The sequence below is a fragment of the Corvus hawaiiensis genome, chromosome 28 (genome assembly GCF_020740725.1).
Source record: "Corvus hawaiiensis isolate bCorHaw1 chromosome 28, bCorHaw1.pri.cur, whole genome shotgun sequence".
NCBI classification, from domain to species: domain Eukaryota; kingdom Metazoa; phylum Chordata; class Aves; order Passeriformes; family Corvidae; genus Corvus; species Corvus hawaiiensis.
Window position 1 is genome coordinate 2,074,329 of NC_063240.1, and position 27,399 is coordinate 2,101,727.

The following is a 27,399-nucleotide window of genomic DNA, read 5'->3' on the forward strand; positions in this document are numbered from 1 at the left end:
CATAGAACAAGGAGAGACTTGGGGGATTTAGCTGACCATGGGGTTTGTTCCCCAAGGATTGCCCTACCCTGGAAAGACTGTCTGGGCATCAGGCAGCTCCATCCTGAGGGAGCAGAGCTCTTCACCTCCTCCATAGCTTCAGGCTGCTGCTTTGTGTCCTATTTAATAACTCAAAGTTGTCTGGAATTTGCCACAGGTACAAGTCGAAATATAGAAGAAGTTGCCAAAGGACAAGGTTTAAGGGACTTGTCACTGCAAGTCTATGGCTTGTAAAGGCCTATGGGTGCTAACGAGGGGATTAAAAACAAGGGTAGGAATTAGCACAGATTCTAGGAGCCAAGCCGAACTTCAGGCATAGGAGGTGGAAAGGACAACCATTCACTGCTGCCTGAGGTGCAATTGGGGAATAGAACAGCATTTGAGGGGTGCTCTGCCACTCTCTGGGTAGCACCAGAAACGCATTTGTCCAGGTCAGGAGTGCTCTGGTAGAGGTCATCAGCCCCCAGCAGTAGCCAGCAGTGCTCTCAGGGGCCCTTCTGCAAGACCAGCTTCTGGCCAAGCTATGCAAGAAGTAAGGGCATGAGGAATAGGAGATGTCCTTTCTCTGGGACTGCCCCAGCAATGGCCGATGTTGTGAACCAGCAGAAGCAGGAAAGAAGATCAGCCATGTACCAGGTTGGGCTGCCACAATCTGTCTCCCTTTACCTCTGTGGCTGGACTGGCTCTCAGCCACATTTCTGCAGGAGGGTTTTGATGCGTGGTACAGGCAGAGCACACCTTCTCCTCAAACCCAGAAACATTAATTTTGGAATAAAAATATTTTCTTGTGTAGCCCATTCCAATATGTGTTTTGCTGGAAAGATGACTGAAACTTTGCAGGGTACAGTACTTGGATTTCCAGTCCCCAGTTGACACTTGCATGACCTGAGATGTTGTTGAACCTTCAATAGGAAGATTAGGGCCATTAGTGCCACTTGAGCCATGGAATAGTGTGAAGACCAAGCAATTTATTTGGTTCAGAAAGTGTCCTTGTCTCCTGATGCAGCGATGGCTTGTGTGAAGCAACAAGGGAGAATGGCAGAGATAGTCAAGAACCCAGACTCCAAATGGTTCATTGAGTGAAGTCCCATCAAATTACCATCCTGATTTATGGTTGCACTCAATAATTTTGAAGCTGTTTTCAAACCTAAACAATTCTATGATCAATGTCTCAAAAAGCCAATTGGTGCTGGGAATTGCTCTCTGTAACCTGGGCTGAAGAGGTCCAGTTCTTCTCTTCCTACAGAGCCGATGGAGACATAGGATTTGGGGGGATTTAATTTCCAAGGTCCTCTGTCAAATGAGCATGACACTTTGGCTTTGACCTACTCCTGGATGAGTTCAAACTCTGTCACAAGCTCCCGCTGAAGACACAACGTATCAGCCTTGGTATGCCAAAGCCAGAGCACCGAGCACAACCCTACTCTGGGGCCACCTGAATTAAGGAGAAGGCTACTTTCATTAAAATCATATCATTTCATGATATGTCCATTGCGAGTCATGTATCTGGTAGGGCTAGAAACAGAGGTGCTGTTGTAACTTCGGTGCTGTGGCTTGATTTTTGAATATAATTTTTCACTCTGCCAGCATGGGCTGTGTGGTGCTCACACCTGCAACCTGACTTGTGGTTTTGACATAGTGCATTGATCAAAAATTTGAAATGTGGGACTTTTATCTAAGAAACTGCATGAGGAATCAATATTTAAGAAATCAGTCAGCAGTGGAAGTTTTGCCTGCTTCCTTGAAAGCAGAACCTGTCTCCCTGACAGCCTGTACAGCTAGTGTATTTCCTTTGCACGCTCAGTGAACTGGTTCCTCTTTATGATGTGCCTAATACATCGAAGGGAAACTGCAGCAGTCTGGCTGAGGCACAGACACATGTCTATCCCCTAAGGCTGATCTGGATAAACCACAGGGGTTGTCTGGACCTCAGAGGTCCTGGGCACACAGACTGGACCTGTGAAGGACCTGCCTGTCCAGTACTCAGCTGTTGCTGCTGGATTGATTTATGCATGCAGCCTCCCTTGTGGAAGGAACCCTTGTAAGGGGCAGGAGTGGAATGGGGATGAGATCTGTCTCTCATTTAACAGCTGCCCTGCTGTCTGTTACTGCTAACTCTTCTTGAAGCTTGTGTGGGGAGGCAGAAGAAAGTGCAAACCCACTGGTACTGTGAAACCCAGTAAGGGCTCTATGCAACCTCCTGGTGACAGGTGCTTTCTGTGCTCTGGTCTGGTGCAATCATCAAAGATTTTTTCTGTCTCCTCCTACATGCCACTCCCCCACCCCTTACTGCCATGTATCCTGAGCATATTACAGTCTTCCTTTCCTCTCTCAGGAGGTACTGCTCAGAGCTCTCTGCTAACACTGAACCTTTCTAGGGAGAAAATCCTGCTTCCTGCCTTTGAAAGAATTAAAGAACAAAACAACTCAGAATAATCCCCCAAGACGAAAACAACTCACTGCCCTCTCTGCTTGACAGCCTGCACTGGTTCCAGGTGAGTGGTTTTGTCTGTGAATCTGGATGCATGAATAAGAGTGGTGCCAGTACCAGGGGGCTGAAGCAGGGCAGGAGATTTCCTTGGGCATGTGCATGAGAGAGCGGCAAGGATAGCTCTCATCTGCTTTAGGACAGGGGTCTGCCCAGTGGAGGGTGCTCTAGAAGTGGGACTCTGTGTCCTGGGCTGGGGTCAAATGCCTGGTGAGGAGCTTGAGCGAGACAACCTTACCACAGGAGGTGGTAAGTAAGCTGGCATGAGTAGGGAGCATTGCAGAGAGTGGCACTTGTCCTTCCAGTATTGGACTTAGGCCCCAGACCCACTGCTCAGTTGGTGATCACTTTGTCATTGTAGAGCTCAGCTGGGCTGAAATTACTGCCTATTGTGATTCCTCTCCCTTTAGCTGGTGCTCTCTCACAGAGATGGGTCAGTAGCTAGGCCTTGAGCAGATCTGTTCTCCTCCTGGGCCCACTGTTGTGGTGGGAGTTGTCTGGGAGGGGGCTGGCTGACATTTTGGTATCAAAAACCACAAATGCCCTACTGAGCAGAAAGCCCTTCCAGGGGCTGCTATAGCAATGCAAAGATGGCTGAGTTGGGCTTGTGAATGGAAATTTTTGACCTAGGCTCTTTGGCTGCTCTGCTTTCAGCTTGTACTTCCCTTCCCAAGGGCAAGCAATGGGCCAGGCTGCAAAGGATCTAATAGTATGAGGGGTGAGGATGCCTGCAGCCAAGGGGGGTTCTACAAACCCTGTGAAGACAGAGATCCTGGTCCTCAGGAGTGAAAAAAAAGCCCAGCCAATAGCACAGTGGCTGGACTTAATGCTCCTGATCACAGGCACTGAGCTACTGATGGGGGGAAGTCAGGTGGGAGTGGAGACATCTACTCCTTCTTTGCCATCCTTGCAAAGACAATCCCCACAAAGCACCTCTTTTAGTCAGCTGGCAATGGGGGGACTGTAGCTTCCCACTCTGGAGTGCCCATGGTCTGCCCAAAAGCAAGTAGAACTTGAGAGCTGCTAACAGCAACTTTCAGACCACTGAGCAGAGTGACATGTCCCTTCCTTGCAAGTACTGAGCCTCCCCTCCCACCGTGTGAGGATGGGCTATTTAACTCCTCTCCCTTGGTGACCCAGCACCAGAAGTCCACCGCGGAAAGACTGGCACAGCTTTTTCAGTGACCCCCTGCCTTGCCCTTCCATATCTGCCTAACTGTGCACAACTCTTTCCAACACCTCTCCTTCTGCAGAGATTTCTCCTTCTTCTCCCACTTAGGGTGCTTCCTTGCTGCTACCTGCAGAGACTTCCCTGACTGCAAATTCAGGTTTTGATGTTGAACATAAAGCAGAGTTTCCTTGGAGACAAGAGAAACAGTGGGCTCCAAGTGCTGATTATTTCACAGTCTGACCAGCTTTCAGCAATGAAAACTAAAAAGGGAGTTGCATTAGCAAAGGGAAGAGGGAGCCTGGAGCAGCCATCATTGAGGGGGACACCTGACATGCTTTTCCAGTGTCATCCCTTTAGCAGCATGGCTTGACCGAGTGCCACGTGCCGTGCCTGTGGCAGGGTGTGATGGTACATGCTGTACCAAACACTGCTGTCTTGGGATTATATTGCCTCTCTTCCACCAGCCCCTGGAGGCTGGTAAACCTGGGAGAGGGTTTGCGATGGGCATTCTAATTTGGCTGACTTCTGCAGTCCCAGGAGTAAAACTGGCTAATTAGATTAATCGCTTTTGTGTTCTTCTACACAGACATTAGCAATAGTGGGACAACGGTGTAAAGCAGCCCCATTTCAGTCACTGTTTCCCATCCATTTGTTCTGTGTACTGACAACTGGGCCTGTCCCAGCCAAGAGCCTGAACCCTCTGAAGAATGGAGCTCTCCTCTGCTGTGCTGGCCACGCAGATTTTTGCCTCCCTTGGGGCAGGTTATTTGATCATTGGCTGATATCTCTTGGACACATTAGCAATCAGAAAGCTGCGCCAGCATGCTGTATGAGGGCAGAGGAAGCAGGCATGGGATAACTACTGTGCTCTGCCTCATGAGAGAGCACAGCACAGGGCAAGAAGGCAGACACAGTCTTCATCTGAATTTTTTGTTACTTTTTCCAATCCCACACACCATGGCAAGACCGCTCTGTAATGCCATGTCCTGCCAGTGGTCAGGACCTCCCCCTTTCCCAGAGAAGTATCTCACAGTGGATCCACTTGACTGATGGCTTCCCCTCTACTGAGACATCCCTGGGTTCCTCACAATCTGTCCAACAGCCACAAATGGCACTTGGCTGTTTCAATGAAGCAGAATTTTCTTGTTTGTCTTTCAGTGTGGTGCAGAAGTGCTGTGCAGGGGTCAGAGGGTGAGAAGAGTGGAGAACCGACCATGTCCCCGTGCTAATTATAAATGTAGATCAGCTCCAGGACATTGCCATGGACAGGATGTGTCAGTGATGTCTGAAGTTCCGTAAAGCTTTGTCTCATATCAGTAGAAGGAAGGTCACAGCATTGCTGAGGTTGGCAGGGACCCCTGAACATCATCTAGTACAATCCCCCTGCCCAAAGCAGAGTCAGCCACAGTTGGTTCCTCAGGACTGTGTCCAGACAGCTTTTGAATATCTCCAAGGATGGAGAACCCCCCGCTAGCCCCTCTGTGCAGCCTGTCCCACTGTTCAATCTGTCTTGCAGCAACAAAGACTCTCTTTATGCTTAAGAAGAATTTCCTGGTACTTCAATTCATGTCTGCCACCTCTCAGGTGGTCACTGTGCAACACTGAGAAAGGTCTGGCACTGAATTCTTCGCACCCTCCCTACAGGTGTACATTGATGAGACCCACCCCCCTTCTCTCCTCCAGGCTGAGCAGTCCCAGATTTCCCAGTCTTTCCTCATGGGAGATGCCCCAGTCCCTCCATCATCTCTGCAGTCCTTCAGTGGACTCTCTTCAGTGTATCCATACTGGGAAGCCCAGATCTGGACACAGCACACCAGCTGCGGCCTCACCAGTGCTGAGTCAGAGGGGCGGGATCACCTCTCTCGACCTGCTGGCACAAGCACAGCAGAGTTTCTGGACTCTACTGCTGGTCCCACCTGGGATGTCCCGGGAGTTCTGTGGTCCCAGGGGTGATGTACCAGATGCAGGCCCTAAGAAACTGTTATTAGGGGTTTCATATTGAGTTTTGTCTGGACCATGTAAAGTAGTCAGATACATTTCCTCTTCATCCACCAGAGCCTTATTCTGACCATTACCTGGACAAAGCCAGGCCAGAGCTCTCTGCAGCTTACCCCCGTGCTCAGAACACTCGCTGCTCTGTGACCTCAGAGCTGCTGCATGTCTCTGGAATGAGGGCAGAGCTGCACATAGGCATGAAGTAGATTTATTTCCCTAGGTGTATTTTCCCTTCTTGTTACAAAGGGGTGTTAAGGCATGAGAAGCTCACACGAAACAGAGTTGTCCCCTTCAGTTCCAGTCAAACAGCTTCTCTGCAGGCAGCAGAACTGTCTATTCTCCCTGGCAGAAACTCAGTGCATCACTGCTACACAGAACTGATCTCCTCTGGCCAGCACCACTGCCCTGACCTCTTTTGAGATGTTTTCCACGTGGAACTGTGCCCTCTCTGCAGATCTACAAGCTGTGTAGATGTGCATATGCAGATGCAACCTATCTCCTCCAGCTCCCCCCAGATCCTGCTGCCAGGTGCAGCCCTACTGCCGCAGCATTGGGCTCTGCTCTTGCCAACACTGGCACCACTCCTGCGGGGCTCTGCAGGGCTACCCCAGCACCATGGAACACGTAGACTGAGAGTCTACCTGCCTGCCCAGTGGACAGACTGGATTCGTGACCTGTGCACTTCTGAGGAAAGTCTGCCCTTCACCTCTGCTGATAGCCTGACACATGCATGCCTCAGGAGGAGCTTGCTTGTGGGCTCCCATGGATGCAAACTGTCTTAATACAGACAGTACAAAACTTTGCAGCACATGAAAAAAAACTTTTAAATACTTACAGCCTACCTCTTGATGTTTGAATAACTGAGTGCAGGAACATTTCAGTGATGACAGCTTTATAACAGTCAAACTTGGCTGGGTTTTTTCTGAAGCTGAGCCTGCACAACAAAGAAAGTAAGTCATTGAAGACTTTCACACAACTTTCCTAGAGTCTGAGTTAAATGCAAAATTTCTTCAGCAAGCAACTTGAAATTTGAAATTTCTTTTTTTTCTGTTGTTGTGATGTAGCAATATTGAAGATGTGCATATGGGTTTCCAAATATTAAAAATCTCAACAGTTTCAAGCATTTAATGTTGCAACGTGAAAGCTGTATCATTCCCACAAGTGCGATTCGTGTCTTGGCACTTTCACTTTATCACAAGACAAAGTCTGAGATTACTCTCACCCTAAATTCTGAACACAGCACTGTACCAACCACTAGGAGGAAAATTAACTCTGTCCCAGCTGCCACTTATCCTCTCAGGGATGGAATATGCTCTGTATTTTCTTCTTTGTCCCCTAATGTCTCCCAAATAATTCCTAGTACTTTTTTCTGTCAGTCTGTGGTCTTTCCAGCTTCTTTGTGAGTCACTGGAATCAAGAGTTTTTCTTTCTGTGTTTAGTGCTTTTCATTTATGTATAGAGCAGATGATTCTTCCTGCCACTTGTGAGCAGATGGACAGCTCAGCCCTCGCACACTTTCTTTTTGGACCTCACAACTGAAATCTCTTTTGGCAGCCTGTCACCACAAGTGATGATGAAAAGGGGATCTCCCCTTTCATTCCCTTTCATATCCATTGCTTTAAAAACCTTTCATACATGATCGTTGACAGAAGTTTTTTAAAAACCCTGACTAATCTGACACTGAGGCCCTATCCTTATTGATGTGGGTTTTCCTTCAACTAGATGCATTTGAAGATTGCTTTTTACTTCTCCTGCTCTCCCTACTTCTCCGTTTAAACAAGCTGTTCTTTTCTCTGGGAGAGGGGCATGGACAAAGATGTGAGAGGCTGTGTGTCTTTACAGAGGCTGTAGTCAAAGATTACATTCAAGATACTATTTCAGGAAGTTTTTCTGCTGTGTACAATATTTTACTCTCAGATTCTAACCTTTTGTAGAACTTTGTGGGGCCAAAATTATACAATTTGTGAGAAGGGGAAGCAAACCTGCCCCGATGCTCCCACATTTGGCTCTCCAGCACTGTAAGTGTGCCACGGCTATCTCCAACCTCCCTTCAACCAGAATGTTAATATCTTCTGTCTTTAAAACGTGCTCATGGGAAGATGCTGCACATTGGGTGGTGCCAGCTTGTCTGATGTTGGCTGCTTTAGCACAGACAAAAGATAAAGAGGACAAATGTTCTTTAATGTCCGGTTCAAGTTGGAACAGATGCATCTCAGTTGATTCGGAGATTCCCTGTTTTCTAGCTCTTTATAAGTCCTTAAGCTCTATTGGACTCCTCCCCTCATGTTGGAAATCTCCTTGGATAGATGGGGAGATAACCATGGAAAAATCTGCAAAGAGCAGGACAAAATGTAGTGCAGAAGTCTTCCTTCCCCATTTTTCTCTTTCACCAGCATCTGACTGATACCCCTAAAATAGCCAAAATTCCTCTGTTTATGTGAAACCTCACTGCCAGGAACTAGGCATTAGTTTTGCAACACTGAACTTTCTTGCAAAATATCTTGTGCTCCCTGCTCAAGCCTTGAAGCTCCCTCCAAAAATGCTCTCAAATATCTCAGTGTTTCTGGCAGAGTGGAGACTGGTGAAGCAGCCATGGATAGAAGAACCTTCACTGAGAGATCAAAGCCATCTTCTTCCTCACAAAAAGGAAAATCCAAGCCATTGACAAGAGAATTTTGGTGATTTACTGCAGCAGTCTGAGAACTTCCAGCTGATGCAAGAGAGAATATGTACACAATTCCAGACCAGCGACGCAGAGAGAATGTGCTGTGGAGGGGGCTGCTCTATTGCAAAATATGCAGATAGAAAAAGGGAGCAAGCCAGCAAGAGGGTGGGGACATCAAAGGAGCAAGATCTGCTGGTGAGTTCCTTCTGTGCAATAACTTTTGCTCTAAGAAGGTAGCCGAACACATGGTGCAACATGGGATCTAATGATTAATCCTGTACTTTCCCATATCAAGATAGAAATTTCACTTTCTTTGGACAAAAATACATTTTCCAGTGCACGTAGATGGGGAGACATCTAGAGAAAAGATTGGGTGAGTCCCTTTATATCTGTGGGTTCTGCTCTTACCTTCCCTGTACAGGAATTTCTGCCATTGCTGTGGTATGGTCCAGCTCTAAGAAAGGCAAGGTTTGGAGGAGGGGGAGCCCACATTTCCCTACTCAACATGGGTCTCCTCAGGTCACCAGAGCAAATGAGAAGTCTGGTTTGTGTGTAGAAAGTCTGTCGTGGGTGATTTCAGAGCCATCAATGTGACTTTTCTCTTCACTGAACAGTTTGGAGCTTTCCACATCAAAGTAAGGCAGCACTTCACATTACCAATGTGTGCTGGATCGTTTGATGAAGAGTGAGTGGTTTGGGAGTAAGAAAAAGAGTGTCTGGAGTTTGAAACTTTCTCTGATGGTTCTCCTTTTGGAAGTGATTGCCTCAGGTGGTAATCTGTTCTACTGTAGGAAGCCTCATGGCATCCCTGCTGACTTGGAAGCAAGCCAATGCTATTCTAATCCACAAGAAAGGTGTGAGGGAAGACACAAAGAACTACAGATCTGTGAGTCTAACGTCAGTTTCTAGAAAAATTATGGAGAAGGTCCTACTGAATACTACTGAAAAGCATTTGAAGAATAATGCAGTCTTCAACACGGGTTCACAGAGGAAAAATCCTCTTTAACCAGTTTGATTTCCTTCTAGGTTGAGGTCACATCCCAAGCTGACAAAGGGAAGGTGGCGCATCCAGTTTTCCTGGCTTTTAGTGAGGCTTTTGATACTGTCTCTCACAGCATCCTTCTGGACAGCTGTCCAGCTGTGGGAGGGGTGAGCTGATGGTGTGCAGTGTGAAGATCCCGCTGGATGGCAGGGCTTGAATGGTTGTAGTGAATGGGGCTGTGTCTGGCTGGTGAGCAGTCACTGGTGGTGTCCTTGGGGCTTAACCCTGGCGCCAGTACTGTTCAGTATTTTGATCCATGATCCAGATGCAGGAATTGAATATCCCATTAGCAAGCTTGCTGACAATACCAAATTGGGAGGTGCTGCTGACTTTCTTGAGGAACAAGAGGCCTCAAAGAAGAATTTTGATGGATTGGAGCATTGGGCTATCTCAGGCATGAAATGGAAGTAGTCCAAGTGCTGTTTTCTGTGGCTGGGAGGGAGTAACACTGGATGCAAGTCTAAACTGGGAGAGGAGTGGCTGACAAGCAGAGAGGGACCTGGGTGTGCAGATTGGCAGCGGGCTCAAGAGGAGTGAGCAGTGTGCCCAGGCAGCTGAGAGGGCAAATTGCATGCTGGAGACATCACATATAGCATGACCAGCAGGTCCAGAGAGGGGACTATCCCATAGCAGTCAGCATTGCTGCAGCCTCACATGGAGCACTGTGTGCAGGGCTGGGCCCCAACATTGAAGAAGGATGTGAAGGTCCTCAGACATGTCCAGAGGAGGGGAATGGAGGGTGAACCTTCTTGTGAAGAGCTGGAAGGCATGTCCTACAAGGAGCAGCTGAGGACTCTGGGCTTTCCCTTCAGAGAAATGGAGGTTGAGAAGCATTGCTTTCTGCAGCTTCCTGAGGAGGGAGTGTGGAGAGGGAGGTGCTGGACTGTTCTCTCTGGGATCCAAGGACAGCACAACTGGGAATGGTCCAAAGTCGTGCCAGGGGAGGATCAGACTGGACATTAGGAAGCATTTGAATGCCCAAGCAACAGGACAAGGAGTAATGGCCTGAAACGAAACCACAAAACGTTCCATCTCAACGTGAGGTAGCACTTCTTTACATTGAAGGTGGCAGAGGACTGGAACAGCTGCTCAGGCAGGTCATGGAGTCTCCCTCTGGAGACATTCAAACCACCTGGGTGTGTTCCTGTGTCACCTGTTCTGGGTTATTTGTTCAACTCTAAATCTGGAAGGCTATAAATGATACAAGTTTATTGTGGGGCACAAGGGGATTGAATTAAGTTTCTAAACCTACTGTCAGGTTCAGGAGGCACAATCTTAATATACTGAAAGAATCTTGCAATTTCTTTTTCTCATGTGTAGCTGTGAAAAGCAGGACTGGCAGTGAGAAGAAGGAAGACAGGCAAAGTTTTCACACAGTCTGGTGTGTATTGTCTCCATCAGCAGATAAAAGTGGGGTGGTATAGTAAGGAATGGAATGCTTGATCAAGCTGGAATGAATGGATCAAAATCCATGGAATGCTGTTTGCTGATCCAAAAGCTGGGGTGACCACAGCAGCACTGCAAGGTTTCTGCAGCAAATACCCATCATGTTTGCCAGTGGCCTTTGCGCAGCTTAGCTTTGGGAGGGCTTCGGGTGACTTGGCTGGGCCACCTCAGGTGTGTCTCTCCTGTTCTGAACTTCATGAAGGCATTAGCATCTATACAAACATACCTTCTCTCAGAATGGAGGTTTTTCTCCAGCTTCCATGCACATGACCTTGCAATCTTGTACCACGAAGCAGCTCCTCTTTAAGGCAATGTCTTCAGTTCGTGATAGGCATTTATCTGGGTCCAGATGGAAGATACTAGGTGTGTAATTTATAGAGAATATAGTCTCATTTGTGAGGGTTTCTTTGATTTAAATTTAGGATTACAAATGGACTAGCTCTTAATTTGACTTGCAATACCAAAGAAGGTCTTCCAGCACTTGCTGATGTGCTAAGGTGACTTTTTTCTTCTTTGGTTTCATTTAGGATTGTACTATCTTTGCAAACTCTTGGGAACAAGAATCATTTTCAGACCTTCCTTCTGTCAAGGCACAGCAACAGAAGGAAAATGGCACCTGCATAGTCAGGCAATAATCTTCCTCATTATGAGAACTGTTGGGTGGCTGGTGCCTTCTAGCACTCTAGAGACTGGTTTGCCTGTGTAGCTCCCTTGTTCTTTTTTTCTGAGGAATATAGAAATAACAGTAAAAAAGTACAGTAGACTGTCCAGGTCTTGCAGCCAGTTGGTAATGGAGCAGCATTTGTTCTTTATTTATCTCTTTGGAGTAGGTTTGATTTCAGTCTTATGAACTGAACTTATGAAGGCAGAACATCAGGTTAATCCCGTCAGTGGAGTTTGAAAAGAGATACTACTTGGAACTCCTGTTGTGTTTCAAAGGAAAGTCAGTAAATAAAGTGTTATCCTCAGGCTCCACGGAAAGCAAGGGGGTAATGTTCCTTTCTATAGAAACAGCCAGCGCCACTCACTGTCATGGGGAAAGTTGTTGTGGTAGGGACCTGTCCACCTTGGAGGTATGTCAGAAATGTTGTTTGCTGCTTGGTTTTGTTTGGAAGAGTTTGTATATGGGAAAGGGGTTTATTGCCAGGTGAGAAAAATAAATTCCGTTCCAAAGTGCTCAAACTCCTGAGTGGCTGTGGAGCCCTTTCTGGCTGCCCAGGCCAACATAAGCCACTCCTCAGTGCAGGCTGGGTGCTGTAGAGGCCAGAGCTTCTCTAGAGGCACCAAAGCAGTAGTGACAAGACCCTGGCAGTCCTTTAGATAGCCTTCCCCAAGGTCTGCTCCTTGTAGATGGTCAGAGGAGCTCATTAATCAACTTTAAATAAACCTTCCTAAGCAGGCCCCAGGGAAATGACCTAAAGACAAAGGCAAGATGTGCCACAGCTTATGCTTTCCTGCCTGTTCTTCTCCCTGGCCAGGGTAGGCAGAGCTGTGCCTGGAGGACTGAGCAGCTGTGCTGACCATGAGTGAGCAGAGCCATGTCAACAGCCTGTTCCTCAATGAGGATGCAGCCAAGCGGCTCCACGCCGACAGCCGGGTGCAGCGGTTCCGGCAGGCTGTGCAGAAGCGGGCGGCGCGGGCCAAGAAGCGAATGCACAGCATCACTGCTGAGAGTGCTAAAAGCTTCTTCAGGAGAAATGCCTTTGTCCTCTTCACCATTGCTGCGGTCCTACTAGGTATGGAGCTGGTGGCAACACCAGGCACCATTTATAAATATGGGGAAATGTTTGTTTATTTTACAAAGATTTTATTTTATGGGATGACAGCTCAAAGTGCTGCCACATCATGAGTCCTTTTGTGTGCAAGAACAAGAGGCCCCACAGAGAGTGTGTTTGTGGGAGGGAGTCCTTGTTGATCCTTTCTGGCTGCAGTATAGAAACAGTCTACAACAGAAAGAGTTTGATGGTCCAACTCAACCAATTCTTGTACAAATCATCCCGGTTTCTTCAGAGGCATCTTGTGAGTGCAGCTGTAGGCACAAGGACTTTTCTGATTCCTCCCACAGCTTTAGCCTGACAAGACCAGAACCGCTGCAAATGGCCATGATACAATGCACACCAAATCTGCTTAGCACATAGCAGGTTGTCCCTAGCTTTTGATACAGGCTATATGTCTCTAACTGGCTGAACTCAGCTTTAAGAGGTGGGTAGACAGAGAATCTGAACTGTGTAGCCACACTTATTTTAGTCTGGGAGATCATATCTCTCATCACAGCATTTTGTATTCATGAGCTTCTTGGGAACAGACTCTAGAAGAGCAACAGACAGGGAACAAGGAGACCTGTGGTTTCGCACAAGGCTCCTGTGCACATAAATATGTCAGAGGGAGAGAGAGCATACAGTAAAAACTGGATCACAGCCTTTTAGAAAATGAGCATTTGTTCCTTTGGGAAGAGGAGGAGCTGGCAGTAGATGAGAAAGAGAAAAGCTGCACTGTAGGACTGAGGGACAGACCACTGGATCACACTGACACACTTCCATTCTCATCCCTTGCTGATCCACAGGGATTATCCTGGCCTTCTCCCTCCGGCCCTACCAGCTGACCTATCGCCAGATCAAGTATTTCTCCTTCCCCGGCGAGCTGCTGATGCGTATGCTGCAGATGCTGGTTCTTCCTCTCATTGTCTCTAGCTTGATTACAGGTGAGAAGTGCTTTCTGCTGCTTCCAGCCAAGACAATGGGCAGCAAAGCTGTTGTTCGGGTACCTCTTCGTGACCCAGCTGGAGGTGCTTGGATTAGCCTGGCTGGTAGTGACAAGCCCAAACCTACAGCCATAGTGAACGTGATCCACACTGAGACCCCTGCTGGCTCAGTAGTGGCACAGAGAAGCAGAAGACCTTGTGCTTTCTCAGAAGACCAGGGAGAACACAATGCTGTGGTTCCAATGCCCAGCACTTCAGCATTAACAAGGATTTAATCCTACATAACCTCAAATGTCTCCAAGTTTGTTCCCCAAATCAACTTCAGGTTTCCTCCAGCCTAGAGAAGGTTAATTTATGTCAGTCCAAAAGGGTTGAAGTTGATCACCGGCTAGAGGGCTTGTTTCACCCAGATCCTCAAGGAAGACATGACAGACAGCCAAGCTTTCAGACAGCAGAAGGGACTGCAAGGTGTTCCACCTGCGGAAACATCCCACCATTAGGGACTGAAAGGCCCAATGTACTAGGAGAGGATTATTTCCCTTCTGAGAGGTTTAAAAGAAAATTGCTACATTTCTAAATGCGGCCTAAGATCCACCAATGCTATGCTTCTTCATGACCACAAGCCACATTCTTCCATATCAACATCATCCTGGAACTCCAAATTCTGTCCCTTGTAGGCTGTGCTTCCTAGAGACCCTAGCTCCCTGTCCAACTCATGCATGTACCTTGCACCCTTTGAATCTTTCTCAAGCTTTCCCTTTCTCTCTAAGATGATAGGCTTCCTCACCTTGTCTCTCTATGTGACACCCCAGGAATGGCCTCACTGGATAGCAGAGTCTCAGGGAAGATGGGGATGCGGGCTATCATCTACTACATGGTAACCACAATCATAGCTGTCTTCATCGGCATCTTCATGGTGATCATCATACACCCAGGAAAAGGATCTAAGGACAAACTTCACCGGGAAGGCAGAATTGAGCAGGTGCAGACCACAGATGCCTTCATGGATTTGGTGAGGTAGGTGAACAAGATGGTCTCATGTTGAGACCGTATCAATGAGATTACATTCCTCCATGGAGTGTCCTTTTGAAGTATCACAGCTTTACGCATTTAATCTTAGGGAAAGAGGTTAATGGCTGAGTCTTGGCAAGTCTACTACTTCTAGCCTAGTCTAGTGAACTAGCTTTGTCACTCCGAGACTGAGTGCTTGGCCCGGAGTCCAGCCCTTCTCCAGAGATATTAATGTAAAGGTCAAGGTGTGCTCAACAAAACAAGTAATGAAAACTACCAGTGGCTACCTACCTTTCAGAAATTCACCCAGCAAAGGCTACTCCAAATATCCATCTTCAATGACCAAACGAAATCAAGGAAGTGGTTCCCAAGGCATTGCCTCTTCTTCCCTTGCTGTGACCTTTCTCAGTGAATTGCAAAGCTGTACTGTCTCAAGTGGTATAAAGGCATGTTTGTGAGGTACAGGATAACAGAGAGCTCAAATGACAGCTGTAGAGGTGAGACTGAGAGCAAGGCAGTGTATTAAACAGTTGTAATATATTGTTTCAAGGTTTGGTTGGGTTTGCTGATGGTTTTACAACGTAACTACATACGAGGACGGTATGTGTGTCATCTCTTTCCACACACCTGAATAAACTTCTGGAGTCTGAAAACATGCAGTGGGAGTCTGACAAGATGCAAGAGGTGCTAGGTCCACATCAGTGTATTCCCTTCTTCTGTCAGTCAGATCAAAAAGGGCTTGAGTGGACATTGTGAAAGCTGTGACCTCAGACACTGCCCCAGGACAAAGAAGTTGGCCAGGAAGCCCATGTTTTCTTCCTAGTTCAACAGGACAATAACTCTTTCCATGTTTTATCTACTGCAGGAATATGTTCCCGCCCAACCTGGTAGAAGCCTGCTTCAAACAGGTATGAAATCTCATCTTTGTGCCCTGTGCCCTCGACCGTGGTCCTATCTACTTCTCTGAGGGATGGAATAGTACTTTATTCCCTAGGTCTGACTTCTGCAGGAAGCACTGCAGATGTTAGTCTGTATTATAGCATCCCCCATGCAAGCTTTTCAAACTGTCTGTAGATGGGAGCTTCAACCTCCATCCCATCCCACAGAGGCAGGAAGGGTTTGCATGATCTCAGGTAGCAGGCTTGGCCTGGCAGTGATATGGAGCAGAGTCTCCAAGAAGCTGTCTCTTCTGCAGTGCTAGTGCCCTTAGAAGCAGCACAAAGGGTTCTCAGAGAAGCCAGAATATCTCAGTCCTAGCAACATGAGATGCTTTTGACCTCCCCCTCTATGAACTTTCTGAACTTTCTGATGAAAGCACTACACTGGGGACCTTAAGAACAGGCAAAAGCAAGTTTCCCACACAGGTCAACAGCAACTTGCAGTACTGTCTTTTCTTTAAGAAGGGATGTAAGAGCCTAGCATGTGTCCTGAGCAACTGAACTAGGACCTGTAGGTGCATCTGATAATCTGTGTCTTTTCAGTACAAGACGCAGTACAGCACCAGGGTCTTCACCAGAACCATCCTCCACAGCAGCAATGTCACAGCAGGTGTGGCAACCACTCAGATCCCTGTGCCTGAGAATTTCACCAGCATCATGGAGAACGTCACTCATGCCCTGGGAACCATCTCCGAGGTGCTGACCTTTGAAGAAGTCATTCCCATCCCGGGCTCAGCCAATGGGGTGAACGCGCTGGGGCTGGTAGTGTTCTCCATGTGCTTCGGTTTGGTGATCGGCAGCATGAAGCAGAAGGGACGGGCCCTGCGGGAGTTCTTTAACTGCCTCAACGAAGCCATCATGAGGCTGGTGGCCATTATCATCTGGTGAGGAGCACGGCCGGTTGGAGCAGGAGGTCTGCAGGTGCAGTTTCCATTGACATGATGAGAAGTGGGGTAGCTTTAAGGATTTCATGCACAAGACAGGAAAAGCAGATTGGCACAGCTCTACTTTGGCTCCATCAAGCTGGAGGGAAAAGTCTGGATGGGATATTTGTTCACATTTCATTTCCTGTTCTTTTTGTTTTTACCTTAGAAATATCAGGTACACCAGGACTTGCTTTTCTTGAGGTTTCTGGAAACATCCTTGGAAGACCAGAGAGCTGGAGTGGAAGATCTCTTAGCCTTACCAACAGGAGTAGGGTGTGAGGCTTTCTCACCAAAAGCTTTCCTTCCAGCTGTGTTCCAGGAGTCTGACTTAGCTATGAATCCCAGTAACCCCTTGCTACCTTCCTGCTTTCAGGGTGGCAGCGGTATGCAGTAATGCAATAGCTCTGAGAGCTGAGCTGGGTTGAGAGGATCAGCTCAAAGTTACTGCCTTTCAGTTTGAGGTCTCCCAGATCCCGATGCCTCTGGAGCTCAGCTGCTCACTGCTCTCTGTGTAAGGCTGCCTATGACACATGATCCAGACAAACAAGGTATTGCTGAGACAAGTCTAATCTAGAAGGCAGAATTTTACCAAATCTTGTTATTTTAAGCTTTTTACCCAGTTAGGGGTCAAAGTTTTGTCAGGTCCTGCAAAAGAGGACAGATGCAAGTCTGGAAAAATACATGCAAATGTCTGACAGGGAAGAAATCTGTCAGCCCGACACCCTCTCCCATTTTGGATCACTCCAGCTTTCTTTCCTTGGTCTTGTAAGTCATAGTCTTGTATCTCAGAGCAAAATCCTGAGCACAGCAGGACAGGCCTTACAGAAAAAGGCACAAAGGGGAAGAATATCTCTGAGCTCATAGCAGATGTTGGGAAGCCCCAAGCCCCTGGGATCTTTTACTCCATGTCTGAACCAGAACTTGGGGCTTTGCTTTCCTAAGAAGAGGTAAGACTTGCCTGAGGGCACAGAAGGGAGAGCATGAGCACAGTGGAACAAGTAGAGCTGCACACTATTCCAGAGACCTTCAACACCCCTCCTTAAACCTCCCTTTAGATGAAGGAAGGCAGGGTATTTAGTATAGAACACTGGTTACACTTGGGAGACTGCCTGTGCATGCCTTCCTGTAGCCACAATCTGCAGACCATCTCCCAGGAGCTTGTTTTTCCTGGGAAGATCTGGTCACTGGCTGCAGCCAAGGATGTGTTCTAATAGGAAGGTCAGAGGAAATGAAATATTTATTAAATCCTTTCCTGAAACTTTTCCAAACCTCCCAGGCTAAGCTGGAGTTTGGCATGTGGACCTCTGCGCCTTGTGCATGAGTTGCATGTGAGTTCTTGAGCTGCGGAGGCCCAGCCCTGAGAGGTGTGGCCATGGAGCTGGAATTTTCTTTGGTCTGGTTATTATATTAGTGCCCATGATTCTCTCCATATCTGTCTTATGTCTTTTTTGTGGAGTCTCACTGCTGCTTGTCAGCTGCATTGTTATTGGGGCGGGGGGGGGGGGGGGGGGAGAAGACACAAGGAATGGAAAAGATAGCAGAGTACCTCAAAATGGGGTTTTAGACAAGCCATGGCTGCTTTTACAGGTGTTGGTGTGCCCAGTCCTTGTTACACCAGATCTGGAATCCCTAGATGTTCTTATTCCTTAAATGTGAGCATCTGAAGACAGCAAGGCTGATATCCCAGAGCCTATAGGATGTTCTTGCTTTACTCCCTGATTCCCTGTTTCTCCTGTACTTTCCTGTGCCTCTCAGGGGAAAAAAACCACATTCTCAGCCCAAGCTCTGTTAGGAAAGGAAGGGACTCCGAAGGTTTCTCTACATAACCTTCCTCATCAATTCTACAAGGAGTATTGTAGAAATGTAAAAAACCCAAAAGGAGGAGGAAACCACCAGTGCCCAAGCTGCGTGCACAACAGAGTGCTGTGGTCCCCAGGTGTGCACCAAGAGCTGATTTTTGACCATGGGATGAACAAGTCCCAGCTCTCTCCAGGTTTCTAGAAAAGAAACCAGCAGTATCATCCAGTGATTAGGCTCAATGAGCATTTATGGTATGCTAGCTTATTGAGGATTTATCCAGACAGCATGCGTTAAAGCTGGTGTGAAAGTGTGGGAGCCAGTCCTGAACATCGGCCTTGTATTTCTGTCACAGGTATGCTCCAGTTGGGATCATGTTTTTAATTGCGGGCAAAATCCTGGAGATGGATGACCTAGCAGTGATGGGAGGCCAGCTGGGGATGTACACGCTCACTGTCATCGTTGGACTCCTCATTCACGCCCTTTGCATCCTGCCCCTGCTCTACTTCATTGTCACTCACCGAAACCCCTGGGCATTCATTGCAGGGCTCCTGCAGGCTCTCATCACAGCCCTGGGCACCTCCTCCAGGTACGATGGCTGCGTAGGAGTGGGGTTGGGGTTGATGTAGATACCGCACCTCAGCACTTCACTGCTCTCAATGCAGCACTGTGGTCTCACCATTTCTAGCACTAGCGGCTTTTTGCAGTGGACCAGCCAAACTCATTTGGGAGTGGGAAGGTTCCCACTGTCCTGCTCAGGAGCCCTAGTCACATGACCAGCTCTGACCATCACTGAATGGCCCATATTCCTCCTGACCAAACACGAGGGTGATTTTGCTTACCACTGAAATGCTGAACTCAGGACAAATATCAAATCCTTCTGAATCACAGCATTATTCCACATGCACATACCTCTCACACACGTGTACTTGCACACATTTTCACATCTCTCTCTCCCAGGCACATAGACTATATGCAGCTGTCATTAAACCTCACAGAGACATGGGCAAAGGCATCAACCCTGGTATGTTCAATGACTCACACTGCTATGTCACACAGCCAAAGCAAGGGATGGTAGGTAACTGTTGTTTCACTGAGTGCTATGTTTCTTGTTGTATTCGTTTCCTGGCAAGCACATAACAGGCTCTTCCACATACATTCTCATACCAAAACACATAGCATTTTTTTCTGTTCATGTTCTCTTTCAGAAACAGTTCTTTGCTTTCTCTGCCAGCTATATTCTCAAACATGTCATTCTTGTCTTATGGACTGAGAGGGGTGAGAAAGGGCTCAAGTTTTTTTAATAGCAGAAAAAGGAGTTCTGGTCTTGAGGGTCTGCCCTGTGTACCCTGAATCCTCCTTCTTTTGGTGTTATACCGGCATCATCAGCCTCAGGGTTATACAGCCCCTGTCCCAACCCCCTGAGGAAAGCCATGTCTGAATGTGCAACTGCAGCGTGCATCATATCTGAGGAAGCCTTGTTTAGACTGTTCTTTCTCCTAGCAGCTTCTGGCCTCTGGCTCACATGGCAGGGTGAAAAAGCAGGTGGGTAAGGTCATAAACCAGGCAGAGGCTTAGTCCTTCTTACAAGGTCAGCACACATGCAATTCATGTGGTTTTGTATTTGTTTCAGCTCAGCAACTCTGCCCATAACCTTCAGGTGCCTGGAAGAAAACAATGGTGTGGACAGGCGCATCACGAGGTTTGTACTGCCTGTGGGAGCCACAATTAACATGGACGGCACTGCTCTGTACGAGGCCCTTGCAGCCATCTTCATTGCACAAGTCAACAACTATGAACTTGACTTTGGGCAAATCATCACAATAAGGTGACTTTTGAAAGAGTTTTGGGACTACAGAAAGGGTTTCAGTTTTGTTGGCTTATCTGAGGTGTGATCAGGTTCCTCTTTTGCTCAGAAGATGCAATTAGTATGCAAAAGTATGGGAAAGAAGGGTTGTACTACAGCTCCAGGTGTCAAAGCACATATGGACACCATGTCTTTGAGGCTCCACTTGAGCCCTTTTGCATGTCCAGGTCTTAGGAAAAGCTGTGGTGCGCGGTCTGTTATGAGGGGGTGTCTGGCAGGGGCAGCCTGGCATTGTGTTGATGTCCCATGTGCCACAATCCTTCTTGGTGACCAGGGCAGAAAGGCTGCCAAGACGATGAGTTTGAGCTACTTCCTGACATTTCTGAAAATGCAACCACCTCTTTTCTTCCCTTTGCTGATAGCTCTGCTTTCCTGTTCCCTCCAGCATCACTGCCACAGCAGCCAGCATCGGAGCCGCAGGTATTCCCCAGGCAGGACTGGTGACAATGGTTATAGTGTTGACATCAGTGGGGCTGCCTACTGAAGATATTACACTGATCATCGCTGTGGACTGGTTTCTGTAAGTTCCTTGCTCAGCAGGCATGCACTGCTGTGCACTCCTGCCAGTGCTTACAGACCTCACCTGTATTCCCAATGTCTCTGCTAAAAGCAGGCGCAGTAGCCTGTACCACTAAGCTTAAAACATGCCTCTATCCATCAGACCTTTGCACAGTAGCCCTCTCTGCCCATGCTGGAGTTTTCGCCATGTGCTTCAGTGACCCAAGGGATCAGAGGTTGCTTGCTGATCAGCCTGATGACCAAACAGAATGTCCTCCATTTTCTTTATCTTTAAATGAACCCAGAAATTATCTGCAGAGTCATAGGGAAAGGTTGTGCCAATAATAAGCAAATCCACACTACAGAATGATAGTTCTGGGTTACCAAACACTGAAAGAGGGATGAGACTGGGCTGTACAAAGTTGAAGAGTGTTTAGATGGGTGCAGCTACTCAGCCACACTGCTACATTTCAGCTTTCTTTCCTTTTTAAATAAAATCACTTGGGACCAGTGATTTTATAGGAGTGCTCTTAGGAACCAGACTGAAGAATGCATTTGTGCACAGTCCCACCTCTCTGTCTTCTCAAACACCAAAATCCTGACAGATGGATACACTGTCAGTGTTTCCTCTGTTCTTCTGTATCTTGTATTGCTGGTTTGTAGCCAAAGCAACCAAAATCTGCTCCCAGCCATGGCTGACCAGTTGGAAACAGTTTTGCCCAACACCTCCACTTCTCCTGTGGATTGTGCATAAGAACAGCCTTGGCTGGGAAGAGCCCTGCCTCCTAATATGCTAAATTACTTCTTGTGCTTACTCAAGAGTAGATTATTTCAATCAGATGCTGCTGATTGAAACAGTGGTAACTTCAGTTGTTACTACTGAAGGACCTGATGGGGCGCTGGACTGGTGACAGCTTCAACAGCTCTGACATACTGTTGTAGTTGTGGAGAATATCTCATTGCAAAGGGGCTTTTAGATATGCTGTTTTGCACAAAGAATTGGGTGCCTCGTCTTAGCACATGCCGTTCATGCTGAGGAAATCTGAGTCCACAGCAGCGCTGTCATAGGTTTGCACCAGAATTTCAGCACTTTTTGTAAAACCAAATGCCACTTAAGTGAAACAGATGTGGTGAGGCCATCTGAGTCTGCAGCAAGGCCTTTGGAAAGGACAGTGTCCACATAGAAACAGAGCAACCTTCCTCTTGATTTGTGTCAAGTCCCAAACTTTTCAGTAAGAAATTGGGAATGCAATAAAACAGGAATGAATGTGAAGCTTGAGCTCAAGGATGTCAGTCAAGGAAGGCTCTCTGGGAGTCATTTTCCTGTCAATGTTGAAGTTGAGTTGAGTGTTGAGTGACTCTTAGAAAGTGGGAAAAGTTTCACTGAAGATGTTTCTTGAAATAATCTTCACCCCCTTAGCTGCTACTATGAAACTGTATTTTGTTTTTCTCTCTGATTTTTCAGGGACCGCCTTAGAACAACTACCAATGTCCTGGGGGATTCTCTGGGGGCTGGCATTGTGGAGCATCTCTCCCGGCATGAGCTGGATGCGCAAGACTGCGAACTTGGTAATTCTGGGATAGAGGAGAAACAACAGCTCTCTCACCTGGTTTGCCCACAGAATCACACCCACAGGCACTCCAGAAGGGAGACAGCACTGTGAAATCGGGCAGCAGAGCAGAGATTAATGCTGTAAAAAGCCAAAACTTGAAACAGAAGTCCAGAGTGGAGGACAAAGACCCACTGTGCAAGACACTCACTTTTCTATTGCCTCTGCCATATGCAGTCTTCCCTAATCCTGTTTTTCCCTCATTTCTCTCTGACTGGCATTAAAGAGGACAAAATTAAACTGCAAAGAAAGCCTGATTTAGTCATTTTTATGAGGCCCAATAGTTAGACACTGAGTAAAGAAGACTCAGTGAAGGAGCTGGACTAGGAGCTCCTTTATTTCTGAAGTAGCCAGGTGAGTCAGGAACACCACCATCTGTGGACTGGTACCAAAATGTTGCCATAACTCTGTCCTGCAAGATGCAGCTGCAAAGTCTTCACTTGGTTAGTACCTTCACCCAAACAAGCTTTTAGCATTGACCTCCTTGCTCACAGTCCTGGTGTTTGCACAGATATGCACTTGATGCTTCATGAGAGCTCCTCTGGCAACCGGTCTGGCTGCAGATACTAGAGTCACCCACCTCCTGAAGGAATGTGGGATCATACAACAGGGACAGATGGCTGGTAGCACCAATAGGGGTCAATAGGCTTCTCATTAGTGGAAAATCCTAAAGGATTGTCAAAGAAGCAAACAGCTAAAAAAATTATTATATCCATTATTTGGTCTTGAAACAGCTCTTTCCTCCACCAAGTTCTGCCAAAACCCAGTTAACTTCATTTCTCTTTAGCAAGCTCTTCTCCTCCTGCTGAAACCAGGAGGGGAAACACAAAGTTTAGAACAATTTGCCCACATGAGCAGCCAAGTGGTACATACATGCCAGGAATGACTCCCTGCCATGCCAGATTTGCTCAGGAAACAGTTTCACTCCTCATCACAAGATTCCGAAGAAAATGGTTCCTGTGCTCATCTGTGCCTATTTTCAGAAGTGACTTCCCCTCAGTCACATTGCTCTAGAATGTGCTTTCAAATACCTCTGTCTTTCTACAGCTCCTTATCTTTTATGGGCAGAGCCAAACCTCTTCTTAGCGCTTGCACAAGTTTGCCAGACCCCAAAGTTAAAAATTCAGGATATATTTTTCAGTTCCTACCAAATGGAATTCAGCTTCTGTTTAACGCACTTGGACATAAGCCCAAATTACATCCATAACATCTCAGGGGCTAAAGATAGAAGTAGGGACATGCTTCATCCATGCTCTCTCCCCCGTCCTTGGCATGGCCAGGAATACAGGTGGTATCTCTCACACCAGTGAACAGGACTACTAGGATTTGCTCCATAACATCCAGGTCCATGAACATCCAGAAAATGAATGTCCATACTCAGCCAGGAAGATGTTAATGACCCACAGTGTTGGGGCTGCTGCAGTGTAGCTGTCCTGCTTTTGACAATGGCTAAGAGCAGGAACAGCAGTGAGCAGCCTCCTGCTCCACCAAGGAACTATCTAAACTGGGCAGCTTTCACTTGAGGTCTGCTCATTATTCACAACCCACTATGTCACTGACACCGCTCTATCCTGGCTTTACACACTGATGTTTTTCATCCCTAGCCACAGCCATACACTCAGAGGTGCACATGATGGAAAGAAGACCTCAGAAGCATTGCTGGAGCTGACTTTGCCAATCACAACTTCACACCATGCTGCCCTCCCCAGCACTAACAAAGCTTCCTCAAACACATTTCTTGAGACGTTCAAAGCCAGATCCTGAAGCTCTTTTTAGTTGTTCAGAAACTTCAGGGTTATATATTGATGCTGCCACATTCCACATCTTGTAGGCAGAGTATTCTATTTTTATGGGCTGGACATATTATTGGGAACCTGAGATAAATGCACAAATGCCTCTCTTTCATGTAAGACTGGTAGCAGAACAGGGTAACTAGAAGTGTGTGTTCTGTTTAGCAGTGGCTGGCTCCAGACTGTAAGGCAGCAAGTTGTTTGCTGACTGTGGAAGGCAGGTTGCTTATTTTGACAAGAGATCTACTCTAGCAGGAGGCAAGTGAGCTGGATAACGAATGATTATCCTCCTCTTTGTAGCACTTTTTTTATCATGTTTGAATACTTTATAATGTCTGCTCTTCTCCTTTCTAGACTAAACAGATCCCGTATATACCCTCACAGGTAATAATCATTCATGTTCCTCTCCTCTGGACTTTCTCCTTGCTATTCCACATCTTTCTTGAAGTGGAATGACTAAAATTTGACACAACAATCCAACTGAAGATTTATTATTACTGAGCACTGAGGAAAGAATATTTCCTGTACATTAAGATTTAGACCTTGTACTCATGTTACCATGGTTGTTAGCATGCTGTGCATCGGCTGATCAGGATAACTGTCCCTGACGCATACATACAGCAAACTCAAGTCTGTTCATCTTATCCTAACTCTTAGTGAGGTTAGACTCTTACTTTGATGAGATGGCTCTATCTAAGGACTGGATCTTAATCAAAGAGTTTTAAGATACACTGCATTAGCTTGTATCTACAGTGAGCTAAGACAGCACTACCTTATCAATAACACCGCTCAGCTGACATGAGTCTAAACCTTCATAAAGAACAGACCTGCTTATAGAACCCAATGAAGTGCTTTATTTTTTAACAACAGCATGATAGCATTGACCCTACTCCAGTGGTAATACACGATAATTCCTACATCATTTTAAGCAGAACTTCTGCCTATCGAGCAATTTCCCAGCCTGTGTTTGTGCAGTTGATTATTATTATTGAAGTACAGTAATTTCAATTTGTCCATATTGAACTGCTTCTTGGTTTTCTTTCTTTTTTTTTTTTCCAGACTACTTGTCCAACTTTTCAAGAAAACATTGAATTCTAATCCTGAAGAGACTTCCTGTATAAAAAGGGCAAACTGAAGGATGAATCAGAAGATTGCTGGATTGGATTCTAGCTCAAATGGGAATTAATTCTGGGAAGTCCTATGGCTTGGGTTACACAGAATGTCATACTAGATGGTCATAAGGGTCCCTTCTGGCTTTATAATATATGCACGTGCTTTCTGGCTTAGAGATATTGCAAAGGGTCTTTCCAGCCCAATCATTTCTAAAAGCTATCTGGAAGGATCCTAATGATACTTTTATTAAAGTCAGCAGGAGTCTAACCTGTTTTCAGTTGCTGTTAGCAGACATGTCCACATATCACAAAAGGGACTCTTTATACCCCATTGCATCCACGTGTTTGCAGATGTTCCCACAAAGCAGTACACACCCAGCCTTGCCATTTGTGATTTCCTGCTTTCCACACAAGATTAACAGAGCACAAACAAGTAGAGGCCTCATTTTCCAACAATGCAAACCAGTCTTCCTTTGGGAATTTCAGAATTCACTTGATAGCTTTTAGCTCTGATGTTTACCCATATCGTTAACCAGATTATGATTGGGATTATCTGTTTACAGTACCTGAACATCAAAGTATTGTCAGAAATTTGCATATACTTACATATATATATATGCCCATATATATGAAAGGAGTGCATGTGTGCAAGCATATGTATACACAGTCAAATTTTTTGTTACTAATCCAAGAAGGAAAGCCAATATTACAGTCTCATTGTGTATAAAGCTGCATATTTCATTTCAATGCCCACCTTGATTTACTCATTTAACCCCATCCTTAAAACAAAAAACTGAGGCTGTTCTACTCCATTCCAGAAATGAGTCTTCCAAAGACAGATTTCCCAGAAAGGAGCTCAATGCATGCCAATTTTGACTTGTACCTGCTGGTGATGAAATGAGAACTTCTCAATGTATAGAGAAAATTCTCCACTGTCCTTGTCTGTACACATCCCAAAGACCCCCATCCCCACTGCATCTGTCTGCAAGGGGCAAGCTTTCAGAGCTCAGTCAAGAATACTAAAGTGTTTGTACTCCTTCCAAATCCAGTGCTGACCTTGTGCTAACTCAGCCTTCAAAACTGGATAACTGAAAGGTATTTTAAATTTTTTCCATTGTCTTTTAAAATTACCAGATATTTGGGAGCTTATGCAGTCTTTACTGCAGTCCTGCTGCTTCTACTTGCAGAAACTTTCTAAGTTTCTCCTATTTGCAAACAGATCTCTTCCTAATGATTACAAAGGGGATGAAACAGAGAGCTATCTCTATGCATAAATACACAAGGAGTTCTTGGATTAGGACACATCTCTTCAATACTAATTTGGAGAGGGAAAAATCTGGGAAGAATATGGGTTTTCAGTTAGGCCACATGTCACTTCATGTATGTGATACATGCACATTGTTCGAGGAGTCAGAGCTGCCCATGAAAACTGACCTGAAATTGTATGTCCTCCTGCTCTGCCCAAAGAAGAACTGGAAATCAGTACTGTACAGCGTGTTCATGGCATTTGGGCAATTTGACTCTGTTAATTCCTGATGGCTTTTTCTTCATGCTGTGATTTTCAGTGTTAATACAGATAGTTTCCATATTTGAAAAATAAAGGGAATTTTTTCCACAATACTTTTCCATTATGTTTTTTCTATTATTTTTCCTCAGGACTGTGACCTTCCAAAGTCAGAGACGTTACTTTGCGCATGATGTATCATACTTTCTTATCTCCGTGTGCCTACCTCATGGGTCAAATACTAATCTCAGATTTTGACAAGGCCTTTCCCTAAAGCTTCTTCTTTGATGCCATCTTTGGCATATGTCCATAAACTGACAAACCTACATGAGGTTTGCTTCATCTGCAGCAGACAGCACATAGGCACATACTTCCATCTGGAAAGTCCACCCCCAAAAAAGGTTATGTGGAAAAGGTCTGAGGCTTAAACAATAATGGATTTCCATTACTTGCTAAAATACTGCATTAATGGCATGGCATCTGCACAAAGTGAAAGCTGTTTGTTCTCCCCTTGATATCCCTTTTGCTTGTCTTCTGTACCCTAAGGGACAAGAATCAAGCTAAGTAAGAGGGCTGCTGGGGAAAGGGTTTCCCCAGTCCCACAGCGCCCAAGAAAGGCAACAGCACAGACTCAGAATTCAGACCATAAGACAACAGCAGGTGATGAGCAGGTCTGAGGTGTGGGTCCCAAGGGAGGCTGCCCAGGGCCATTAACGCTGAATAGTCCACTTGGGGTGCATCTGCAAACTGGTCCACCCCTCCTGTCCTCCCAGCCATGCAGACTCCTGTGTGGTACCAC

The 27,399-nt window shown here is 46.4% G+C and overlaps 1 protein-coding gene across 8 annotated transcripts in view; it reads left to right on the plus strand.

Annotated features, from left to right (window-relative positions):
- Positions 1 to 26,714, plus strand: part of LOC125317840 (excitatory amino acid transporter 4-like) — a 38,825-nt gene extending 12,111 nt beyond the window's left edge. For 3 of the 8 annotated variants that reach the window (XM_048287954.1, XM_048287957.1, XM_048287959.1), the window contains exons 2-11: positions 2,418 to 2,534; positions 12,325 to 12,582; positions 13,410 to 13,547; positions 14,360 to 14,564; positions 15,424 to 15,466; positions 16,040 to 16,380; positions 18,575 to 18,808; positions 19,853 to 20,047; positions 20,472 to 20,606; positions 22,050 to 24,313. In XM_048287954.1, the coding sequence (XP_048143911.1) occupies positions 12,369 to 12,582; positions 13,410 to 13,547; positions 14,360 to 14,564; positions 15,424 to 15,466; positions 16,040 to 16,380; positions 18,575 to 18,808; positions 19,853 to 20,047; positions 20,472 to 20,606; positions 22,050 to 22,248 (1,704 nt within the window). In that variant the 5' untranslated portion in view covers positions 2,418 to 2,534; positions 12,325 to 12,368 and the 3' untranslated portion in view covers positions 22,249 to 24,313. Of the gene's footprint in view, positions 1 to 2,227; positions 2,535 to 8,259; positions 8,554 to 12,324; positions 12,583 to 13,409; positions 13,548 to 14,359; positions 14,565 to 15,423; positions 15,467 to 16,039; positions 16,381 to 18,574; positions 18,809 to 19,852; positions 20,048 to 20,471; positions 20,607 to 22,049; positions 24,314 to 24,338; positions 24,369 to 25,043 lie in introns of those variants that run through there. The other 5 variants (XM_048287955.1, XM_048287956.1, XM_048287962.1 and 2 more) reach the window with 4 other exon arrangements.
- Positions 26,715 to 27,399: the final 685 nt, after the last annotated feature.